Source organism: Gallus gallus, chromosome 1, assembly GCF_016699485.2.
Source record: "Gallus gallus isolate bGalGal1 chromosome 1, bGalGal1.mat.broiler.GRCg7b, whole genome shotgun sequence".
In the NCBI taxonomy this organism is placed as follows: domain Eukaryota; kingdom Metazoa; phylum Chordata; class Aves; order Galliformes; family Phasianidae; genus Gallus; species Gallus gallus.
In genome coordinates, this window is record NC_052532.1 from 134,141,575 (window position 1) to 134,153,312 (window position 11,738).

Sequence of the window (11,738 nt, forward strand, 5' to 3'; positions counted from 1 at the left end):
TCACTTGCTGAACTTGATCATGGCAACCAAGAGACAACACAAGAGATTTAAATATGGTCTCCATGCACTAGGAATGGTAGCTTTCAGCATCCCATCTCAAAACTACTGAGTTCGTTCTTTGCCTTTCCTTCTTCCTATATACTCACTGTCAGGTGACTTCTTGGTTGAATCCTAGGGCTCCTTCACCTTTTATATGAAAAGTTTATTATTTCAACTAACAATTAGACCATAAAAGAAAAAACATTTGCACCTCTTTAAATTGACCATCTGTATTTCATGCCATATTTTCAGCGAAGGAAGAGTGAAAAAAAACCATAGTGACAAAATGATAAAGGTAGATTGTAATTTCATTTTATTACTTTTCCTTAAAAAAAAAAGTGCAACTTTTCTGTAACTGAGGCTTTCCAAAGAAATGTTTGCACAGCGCTTTCGTTTTGGCCTACAATTAAAAACCTTTCCTTCTGTAGCATTACTTGTAATATCCCTGAGATCACAACCTCCTCAAGGTTTCTCAATGCAAATATTAATTTCTTTTTTTTTTTAGTGTATATTGAGCCCTACTTTTCAAACAAAAACATCTAATGTGTAGGCTTTGAAGCTTTTATACGTAGAAAAGTAATATCCTGGTAGTCGTACAGTAGAGCTGAATTCTATAGGGTTTACAGAATTTAGCTTCAAACAGTGCAGCAACTCTAAAACATTATCTGTTACCCAGTAGAACCAATAAGCATAATAAAAATTACTAAACATTTCTTCAAATATGTTCATTTTTGAGGAACTCTCCACCTTCCCCTTTAACTTTTGCTACAGTTGCAAAACAGAAAACCCTGATTTAAGGAAGGATAGTTTTAGTTAACTATTTGAAAACATGGATGGAAAGAGGATAGGAAATGTTGGGTGAGAGAATGTTTTGAAGCATCTGCCAAGCAAAACAAGGAGATAACATGCTTGAAAATGCCTCAAGTTCCTCAAGTAAATTCAGTGCAGATTATTACAGTAATTATCTCTGATGATAGCTACTGAAATCATAGCAGTAATAAAACATTTATTATGTCAACGTATAAAATTAACTCAGAGTTCTCTCTGTATTCTCCTGATGGCACCACTGAAACGCCTGAGGTTGCAACAAGGTCTTACACAATCTCAGGCACTGGAAAAAGGAGGAAGTAAGTGCAAAACATTACCTGTGACTTTCTTAAAGTAGCAACATCATTTGCACAGATGTGTTCAGAGAGACAGCTAAATGATTATTAATAAAAAATTCGACATAGTGGACTGTAGTTTCAAGTAGTTTTAGAAAAAGTGCATGGAACGTTATCAGTGCAAAGTATGTTTCAAAACAAATTCAAACAGTGACAGTACGCAATACGCATTTGAACAACAAATAGCAAAGCTGCAAAGTACTACAACTGTCACTACAGCTCTGAGGGTAAAGTCGTTACTTAAGCAGTTCAGCAAACAAAGACCAGAATACAAATAAAGGAGCATTTTTTGTCCTATCACTAAAACGTCACCTATGCCTCCAGAGATGAGAGAGACGCATTAACTCAAAGTCACCTTTGAACTCCTGCTAGTTTCTCCAGCACACCCTTAACAGTCAATCAAAAGACTCAAGAAGCAAATTTATTCTTAAAATGAAGGCAGAAAAACTGCACAGGAAGCATTACAAAATAACTTATGACAAAGTTGCTCAGTAGAAGTTATCACTAAACACCAACTACCAGTTCAGGTTTCAATAAAGCTTAGGTTCGGTCTCAGTTTCAGTCTGAATGACCCCATGTTATTCCAAAAATTGTCCATTTTAAGCTTGCTAATACAAAATTAGCATATATCCAAATCTGTTGCCTGGGAAAGACTGGTAATCAGGGCCAGATGGCTACCATAAGTTTTAAAAACAATGTATGCTTAACAAAATCATATAAACATCTTGTTAATTATCTATTGTCACAGCAGAAAATGGCAACAGACCACAGCATAAGAAATTAAGCTTAGTAAGTTATGTTTCAAATTCTCCTGATCAAATAATAAAAGCTCACCTCTGATTAAATAACACAAATTAACTTCTGTCTGCACCTTTTACAAGATGAGTCTAAACACTGTTTCAAACATCAGCTATAAACAGGATCTGTGTACTTAAGTCATTCTTCTACTCCCTCCAAGAAGGTTAAAAGTTCATTAAAAATCCCAGCCAGTACTATACATTAACACCTGTCCCTCTCATAAGAATTCTAGTGGTCCCAGTTCAGGAAGACAGCTGTCCTGCAGCATTTATTTATGTGTGTGTATGTGTATACATATATATATATATATATATATATATATATATATGTACTTGTCTCTGCATGAACAAAATTTGCCTTCTTAAAGATCCTGCTACTACTGTACAGGTCTAGCAGGTGCATGTATCAACTCAGGTTGATTCACTGCCACTTCCATAAAACATATCCATGCAATCCAAATTTGCAGCTATTGATTTTTTAATTTAACATTTCCACTACTACAATATTTTTGCTTGTTTATGTTCATTATCAGAATAGCTATTAAAGCTAAACCAACCCCCAGACTTGGCGGGCCACAGGGACTGAATTCCTGAGCAATTCCAGAAAGCAGTGGGGCAATTATACGTCCCACTGATGTCACAGACTGTCCAACGCCCAGGAGCGTACCGCTGGCCTCATTCCCACCGATGGTCAATTCGAGGTCAATGATGCAAGTACGGCCTATAGTAGTTGAAAAGGCTAAGAATGTGGAAGACAAAACGACCATCCACATGCCAGGTGCTGATGCATACAGAAGAATCAACACGCAGGTAAAAGTGCTAGAGTGCAACAGAAGTCTGTAAGTGTTGTGCTGATACAGTCTTGTTATTGGTCCAAGAAGACAACCAGCCAGAACTCCAAGTGTACTGCTATAGCTCATTAGGTATCCAGAGAACAGGGGTTTCACCCCAAATCTCTCATCCAAAGCCAGAGTAAAGTTACTATAGTACAGAAGTATAGCAACAGACATCAGTAACCGTATTAAAAATATATCCCACAAATCAGAGGATGCAATTTCTTTAATCCTCTTCAGCACTGTTGCAATTTGGACCCATGGAGACTGGAAAGCACTATCATTTGCCATAGCTCCATTAGTTACTGGTTTCAAGTGCGAATCACAATCTCTTATTGCTGAGGAATTGTCTGTCCTTTTCTTGCCACGTTCAAGTTTCTTATTGACAAAGTTTTCTTCATCCCAGGGTAACATCCAGACAAGACCTATACAGAGAAAAATATTAGCTGATTGCATTTAATTGCGTAATTTTTACATGGTTTCCCATTAGTCCAATGGTAACAGTTTACATAGTGTAAAAAACAAAGTTTACAAAGGGATTGAACTACTTTTTAAAAATCACTGTAAAAAATGACAAGGATTACATATAAATACATATAAATAATTTAACAGAGAAGCAACTGGAGGTTAACTGCTTCAAAATTCCTATTCTTCTCAACAGCCCTGTATTCATAATAAAAAACATGTATGCCAAATATGATAAGGAACACTACAAATTCTAGGTATTACAAACAGCATAAATGCACAAGTTTGGAGCAAACAAGGACATAAAACTTACCAGCATTCAGAACGAAGATAGAGGCACAGATAAAAGACGTTTTATAAAAGCCATCTTCCAACTCTGTAAGGTAGCCACCAACAACAGGCCCCAGAATGAAGCCCACACCAGAGGCTGCATTGAAACGTCCCATTACTAAAGGGCGGTCTCTCTCAGAAACCAAGTCAGAAAGCAGGGCTTTAGAGATGGAAAGCGTGTGTTTGAAAATACCTGCAACATAAATAAAAACCCAAATGTGTATTGCTTAATTCAAAAGATTAAAAATCACATAAGCTATCTGATGTATTGACGTTAAAATTGTACAGTTCCTATAATTAATATTACAGACCAAAAATTCTTCGTGCTAGAGTCATGAAGTGCATTGAGCCACAATCACTGTCCTGGCTGTTCAATGATTTGGACATAGGTATCTAAATTATTCAGGCATTTGTTTTAAGGGAACACTCCTCCAACCCTACTGGAAGGATAAGTAAATAAGCTTATGCTGGGAGCACTCTAGGAATAACATAGCATCTAAAATAGGATCCTGTGGGTAAAGGTGGAGTAGAAATGGCTCGTTTGTTTATAAACATAGCTCTGTAACAACCTTGCTGTGCATGGAGATTTCCAGGATTACAAGGCATGTGAGAGACTGGTGTGGCAGATAAATGTGCTGCAGGAATAGTAATGATGTAAACTTTTATATTCCTTCACTCTGACCAGAGCAATGCTATCCATCACAGGCACAGTACTGTTAGAATTAAAAAGTATTACTTCGACTGTGTAATCAAATACCAACCAAATCATTCATTAGCAATTTTTCTCTAAGTAAAGAAACAGTAAGAAGAGTTCCTAGACCAGGACCATAGACCACAAAAGTACCCTTTTGTAGATCTGTTCCAAGTAAAACAAATGCTTATTATATAAGAATATATGATAAATGCTCAGCTACTGTAAGAAATTATACAAACCCTTGCCACAAACTTAGTTTCAGAGTTTCAGTGCTGCAAACACACCTGCTTTGGTATATATTCTATTGAAGCGCTGACCTAATTTTTCAGCCAGATTTTGCAGTTATCACTTTGAAATATGTAATCAGCATAAAAGAAATTCAATAATGAACATAACATTCCATTCTGCCTTGTGAGTGCAGGCCATGAATTCCAGCAGATACACCAGGTACTCCTAATAACTAACAGTACAACGACCACTTTCAAGGAATTGCTGCACTCCAGTCTTACAAAATTCAGCCACTTAAAATGGTATAAAAGTTTTGACAGTTTGGCTTTATATTTCAATTTTCAGAAAAATCATAAGACTGTGTAACCTGTAGAGATGCCTCTATTACCAGGGTTCAGTAGATGCTGTTGGATGATGCTATGTCAGTACCTACATACCACCACTTCTCTAGCAGTAATTCTCAAGCAGAGACTACATGAAATTTAAGCTGCAAAATTCCAAGTGTTTACTCACCTACAGGGACTCTAGAAACGGCAAACAGGAACACAGTGGTGGATGTTCCAAGAAGGAAATAACCCAGTGCACTGAGAAGAATACAAGCAAGCAGAGAGTACCGTCTTCCTACTATATCACTCCAGCAGCCCTTCACAGAGCAGGAAATTAAGAACAGCTTGTAACATTTAACCACATATGAACAATCAGTTTATCTAAGTTAAATTGAGAAAGAAGTTTAAAGGACTACTAGCAGAGGCTTAATAAGCTTATTACACAACCTTACTAAGTGCATGAAGTCTGGAAGTGATGAGCAGAGTTCTGCCCTGCTGGCAGTGCATCTGCTGAAACTGTATTCTATTTCATGTCAGGTACAGGGATTTTCTGATATATATATATTTTTTAATATGTTCTCCCTTTAAAAAACACAATCCTGCAATAAACATCCTCAAATACTTACTTTTGCACTTTGAACATGTTAGCACAACCAGCCACAAATATTTGGTAGCTATGCTCAGACACTTTCTGAGCATCCTAAAAAGAACGGTCTTAGCTAGGAGGAGTTTGTCATCCCAGAGCAGATGAGCACTAAGTAGTTATGAGAAGGGAGAACAGCAAACTTGCTGTAGTATGTTTATAAAACAGCCTGATTCCAAGCAGCAAGTAGATTTTTAAAGAAGTAGGTAATGGTCTTGCAGTTCAAAGAAAATGCCACATTAGAGAAGCAAATTATCCCAGGTGTCTTGTAGAACACACTGAAACACTTTTCACGAGATGCTCACAATCTGCTCGCCTGAGAGACAGGAGACAGCAGGGTAAAATTAAAGGTTTTCCAGGTGAAATACAGGGATCTATGGTATTGAAAGGTAAAGCATGCTTTCAGGATGCTTGGCCTTGACAAAGCTCAAAGATACACTGCATGAGATCTTAGGCCATATGGCAGATTACAAGATACTGCTTATTAAGCAGGGAAAGCAAGCTCTATATAATAGGCTTACAAAGAGCTGACTCATGAGACTGCTTTCTGGACGGGCTACTGAATTAAGAGAACTGTTTTACTAGTGCCTACATTGGAGACAACCTTATCTGACCGAGAATTAGCTCAGCAATATGCGTCTGATCCCAACTCTGCAACTTAGTTTTAATCTAAAGTCTGCATTCTACTTAGTAATGTTATGAAGGATCTAAATATTCCCTAGAAGTGAAACTAAAACCAGGATCCTCCAAACAAAACCAATTATATGAACAGCGTGAACATTTTCAAGTTTTCAGGAAATACTGTTATTAAAATCTTCCTTTCTTCCCCCTCATCCCCCCCCATAAAATTCATAGAAATAACAACAAAAAACCAGTGTTAGAACTCACCACAAACGTGCTGGAAAATAGTTGCATTATACCATAGAGAGATCCTAAAACAAACAAGTAAAATACCAACAGTAAAAATTATTCTTTTCTTTTATGAAAACTGCATGAAATTTTAAATGAGAAAACATGCAAGTAATTCTGGGAATCATTTACTAAAAGAAGAGGAAAGGATGAAGCTTAGAAAATGAAACAGTTTAAGGAATGGGAAAAAGACATAATAAAGCAACTGCTAATCAACTTCTACAACTACATAATGTAGAAGGATGTTGCTTTGGATGGTGTATTAAGCCAAAGAGATCTCAGCATTTGTGATTCCTTTCTCAGAGTCAGAAGACTATTTCATTACTGGGAGGCTGTAATTACTTTCCACTCAGCTCTTCAACCTATTACAAGGCACCACAGAAACCCTAAAGAAACCACATACCCTACTCTTTCATTTGGGAGGCTGAGTTTAGCAGCAGTTAGTGACAGAAGAGAAGCAGAAAAGAAAAGAGAGAAACCTACCAACCCCTTTCATTTATAAGAATACACCTCAAAATCTAGGGCTTCTTCCAAGTTTAAATCAAAGCAGATGAAAATGTATTTTTGATGAATCAATGCTTAAAATACTGCCACCATCTCAGAGCTGAACCAGAGACATTTAACAAACTGCTCCCATCCAATAAATAAATAAATAAATAAATAAATAAAGAATAACAAAGCCCAAGTCAACCACATGTAGGTAAGAAGAATATCATACTTCTATCACAGCAAACCACAAACAACAATACAATACATAAATAAGAACCTCAGAATCATGGAACTTCATCGTAACTCCTCATTTTAAGACAGAATTGCAAACCTATCAGAATTTACTGATAAATATTCTTTAAGGATGACAAGTTCTGCTAAAAGTTAGCTGCAAGGAATTTAATTGAATTGGGACCAATCAAGGGCATTGGAAAGCAGAGGAGAACCAGCTGTAGACATACTGTCTACAAAGCCTGCAAATAACAATAAAAAATAAAACCAACAGCTCTGGCTCCCAAAGTTGCTGAGCTGTGAATTCTTGGATGCCGAAGAAACCAGGACAGCTGGAAAAGCACCTGTACAAGTATTACTGTAAGACTTCCCTCTTCTTTCCAAGAATGTACTTTCTCAGGCATCTGCTTTTGGCAACTGACAGGATGTGAAGTTGGATAGCTCTCTGCACCAAACACAGTGTGGTTTTCCTTACATTTCTATTTGGAATTTGGCATTACTTTTTATTATGCCACTAACAAGGAAGAATTATGCTATAATACTTTCCTGTAAATTGGATATATTTCAGTTCTCATTACCTCATTCTTTGGTAAATCAATTGATTGTCGCAACTCACCTATTATTCCAGCAACTGTATGACTTGCTCCTAGAGATTTGATGTGAAGATTCATTAAAGGAACTACCATACTCACACCGAATAAATCCTGAAAAGAAGGCAGGAAAATTTTTAAGAAGTGATGATTTCTACAAAGGTGGTAGCAAACTGTTTTAAGAACAGTCAGTCCGCATTTCAAAAGTTTTAAATGACTTCTGTATCCATTCGAGATTCAAAGAAAATTTTTCATGCCTATTGTGGCATGTTGTAACCTCTACAGTGTACCCTGTATGGACAAAATTAAAACCCGACAGGAAGACAAAGAAAAGGTCTGCCTCACAAAGGAGTGAAAATTATAACGTCAATGCTCCTCCTTCCTGCAAATATGAACATTCTGATGATATATATCTAAACGATAACTTTTTATTTCAGTCACCTAAAACACTCTACTAGGGTACTAGGGTAGAAGGAAAATCTACAGTATTTTCACCATCAACCAGGACAAGGAATAAGATAGATCTGAACCTATTCAAAGATGGTCCTTCTGTATAACTACAGAAATGTAAGGACAGAAACATTAAAAAAAAAATACCGTGAAGTGTAAGTAGAAAACTTCTTGTATAAGGGCAAAGGACACTACCCAACCTGAAAGGTACAAGAATCTTCTACTCAGTTCTTTTGACGCTTTATCTTTTGTTGAGCTAGCCACATTAACCCAATAGTTCCTTCACTATATGCTCCCGGCACGAGTCCTTTATCAGAGCTGAACCCTACAGAAGAGAGCTATTGAAGCAAGATCACCTTTTATCACTGACTGCTGCAGCTTCAGCAGACTAGCTAGCTGTTCATAGCACACCCATAGCCAGAGTAATTGTCACAATGCACACTACTGAGTAAATTCTTACAGTCTATCACTAAGTATCTTATGGTGCAAACAAGAAATTAAGACATTAAATATATCAGCATATAAAAAAGCCCACACAACTTACTAACACTGTTAGTAAAAAAGCATCAGAAAGCTATTCCATGCACAAGTATGCAGAATCATGGAATAATAATAATTCACACTGAAGGGATCTCAGGTTTCTAGTCGTGCTCTCAGCAGGAAAAGCTTTGAATACAAACTCTCAAGGCTCTATCCAGTCTTGTCCTGAAAATCTTCTAGGACAGACTGCACAACTCCTCTGGCAACCTTTCCCACTTTTTGGCTGTCCTCATGTGAAAAGACGTATCTATGCTCAGTACAGGACAGACATGGACCTGCTGGAGTGCATCCAGAGGAGGGCCACAAAAATTATCCAAAGGATAGATCACCTCCCTACAAGGACAGGCCGAAAGCTAGGGCTGTTCAGCCTGGAGAAGAGAAGGGTCCACAGTGATCTGATACCAGCCTTTCATTATCTAAAGAGGAGCTATAAGAAAGAAGGGCACACAGACCCTTTAGCATCATCTGTTATAATAGGACTAGGGGAAACAGTTTCTAACTAAAAGAGGGGAGATTTAAACTACATGTAAGGAAAATATTTTTTACAATGGGAGTGGTGAGGCACTGGGTGCAGGCCAGCGAGGTGCTGGATGCCCCATCCCTGGAGACATTCAAGGTCAGGCTGGACAGGGCTCTGAGCAAACTGATCTAACTGTAGGTGTCCCTGTTCATTGCAGGGAAGTTGGACTAGATGACCTTTAAAGGTCCGTTTCAACTCAAATAATTCTATTATTCGAGGCAGGCTTTCTTGCAATTACAGTGAGAGGTTCTGACAGCATACAAGACCTTCACCCCTCCTTCCTCTGCCATGCACCACACTGAGGAGCTGGCTCCATCTTCTTGATAACCTCCTCACCTGTATAGGAAATGCTGCTGCCAGGCCTCCCTCAGCCTCTCCTTACAGGGAAACCTCTCTAGGCATCCTGGTGGTCCTTCAGGAAGCTCACTCCTTCCTGGGAACAGTATTTTAGATGCATTCTCACAAGTACAGAGTGAAGGAAGAGCATTTCCCTGTTTGCAGAGCCCAAGATGCTGCTGCCTTTCAATCAGGGCACCCCTCTGTGTTTGGAAAAGGTTATTTCTTGCTGACTGCAGGACTTGGTAGTTGTCTATGTTGAGTTTCATAAGGCTATTATCAGCCCATCTATTCAGCCTGCCTAGAATCACAGAATCACTAAGGTTGGAAAAGACCTCTCAGATTGTCTTGTCCAACCATCAACCAATCCCACCATGCCCACTAAACCATGTCTTTCTTTGCCACAGGTGCCCCTTGGATGGCACCTGTGACCTACACTGCATCCCATACTGAAATGTCATCTGAAAACCTGAAGAGACTGTGGTCTGCCACTTTGCCAGGGTCACGGATAAACGCATTAAGAAGTTCAGGTCTCAGAATACATACCAGTAGTACTCGACTTGTCACAGGCATGCAGGCTGTGCAAGACCCATTAACCATTCTTATATAATAGATTATTTGTTATCTCACTTAAAATTTCTTATGTCAAATGGTAATGACGCTGCATTTGCTTGGCTACAGGAAGATTGTGTAATAGGTAACACGTTGCTCTTTATTACATTTCACCACACTCTACACCTTTAAAATTGCACTAGTTTCTTGCCTGCTTTCAGGGTGTATTACATGCTCTATGTCAAAGTATCACAGAGGAGACATGAAGACACAAAAGTTTTTACTATGCACCTTGTCCATTATATTATTTCCTAGCGTAGAATCATAGAATCCTTAGAGCTGGAAGGGACCTCTGAAGGCCATCTAGTCCAACTCCCTTGCAGCGCACATAGACACCCACAGTTAGATCAGGTTGCCCAGGGCCTTATCCATCCTCACCTTGAAGTTTCCAGGGATAGGACATCAACCACAACACTAGGTAACCCATTCCGGTGCCTCACCACCCTCATTGTAAACGACCTTTTCCTTAGATCTAACCTCCAATTGGCCTCCCTGAGCTTGAAACCATTTCTTTCCCCTTGTTCTACCACTACAGATTTTGCTAAAGAGTCTGTCCCCTTCTTTCCTGTAGTTCCCCTTTAAATACTGAAAAGCCACTATCAGGTCACCTCAGAGCCTTCTCTTATCCAGGCTTGAACAGCCCCAGCTCTCTCAGCCTGGACTCATAGGAGAGGTATTCCGTCCCTTGGATCATTTCTGTGGCCCTTCTCTGGCCATGCTCCAACAGGTCTATGTCTCTCCTGCACTGAGGACTGCACATTTGGATGCAGTACTCCAGGATAATAGTTCAAGGACTGAAAACAAGCAGAGTGTTTCCACCGCCCAACCTAAAGGTCACAGGGCAAACCCAACTGCTACGGTACGCTGTCACAACAAACATTCAGGCCCCAGAAAGCAGTCAGAACCTTAAAACGGGGTAACTTCATTTGCAGTGCTAAGGGGGAACCCAGGGGAAGACCAGATCGGAGGGCCGTTTTCTGCCCAACCTCAGATTCTGAGGGAACCAACGGCTGCGCGGCGCCGTTCCCCCGCCGCCGCCGCCCCGAGCACGGCCCCTCCGACGGCCGCTGGGAGCCCCGGCAGAGGGCCCCAGAGTTACAGGGCCGCCGCAGCCGGCTCATGCAAGGCGGGGAAGGATTTCCCCCTCACCATGACGGCCGCCCGCTTCACGCCGCCGGCTCGCCGCTTACCAGGAAGCCCACGGCATACAGGCAGCGCACGAAGCGCCGTGCCGCCGCCGGGCTGGTCGCACCTCCCCGGCCTCCATCCTCCGCCATCCGGCCGGCGGCTGCCCCGGGCCTGCGCCCCGCAGCGGCAGTGCTGGGCATGCGCAGTACCGGGGAACGGCAGAAACATGGCGGCGGGGGGGGGCGGGTGGTGGTAAAGGGTGGTCTTATAACCTGGGCGTTTTGTTTGTGTCAGTGAGCATGTGTGTGTCAACCGCTAAATCTGTGTTTGTTCTCCTTCAGGCGGGGGAGGAACGTCCCTTCAGTTTTTGAGGTCTTTCAGAATCCTTGCCTTCCCAGCTCACCTGTAGGAATTT

The 11,738-nt window shown here is 40.2% G+C and overlaps 1 protein-coding gene across 3 annotated transcripts; it reads right to left on the reverse strand.

The window, feature by feature from the left end:
* Nucleotides 1–1,601: 1,601 nt before the first annotated feature.
* On the reverse strand, nucleotides 1,602–11,503 carry MFSD9 (major facilitator superfamily domain containing 9). Of its 3 annotated transcripts, none has more exons than XM_416919.8 (6): nucleotides 11,386–11,503; nucleotides 7,764–7,851; nucleotides 6,407–6,450; nucleotides 5,063–5,192; nucleotides 3,611–3,820; nucleotides 1,602–3,257 (listed from the first exon to the last, which is right to left on the reverse strand). In XM_416919.8, the coding sequence occupies exons 1-6, from the start codon at nucleotides 11,470–11,472 to the stop codon at nucleotides 2,467–2,469; spliced, it is 1,350 nt and encodes a 449-aa protein (XP_416919.7). In that variant the 5' UTR covers nucleotides 11,473–11,503; the 3' UTR covers nucleotides 1,602–2,466. The 3 variants fall into 3 exon arrangements, with proteins under 3 accessions (XP_416919.7, XP_046772188.1, XP_040513310.1); XM_046916232.1 differs by having other exon boundaries at nucleotides 11,345–11,503; XM_040657376.1 differs by lacking the exon at nucleotides 11,386–11,503 and adding an exon at nucleotides 11,101–11,142.
* Nucleotides 11,504–11,738: the final 235 nt, after the last annotated feature.

Excerpts from the sequence above, each read along its gene's own strand:
- MFSD9 (XM_416919.8), bottom strand. The coding sequence starts at position 11,472 with ATGGCGGAGGATGGAGGCCGGGGAGGTGCGACCAGCCCGGCGGCGGCA. Across the intron at positions 5,193-6,406 it reads TATTTTCCAGCACGTTTGTG|GGCTGCTGGAGTGATATAGT; the intron begins GTGAGTTCTAAC and ends TGCTCTGTGAAG. Across the intron at positions 3,821-5,062 it reads CGTTTCTAGAGTCCCTGTAG|GTATTTTCAAACACACGCTT; the intron begins GTGAGTAAACAC and ends TTTATGTTGCAG.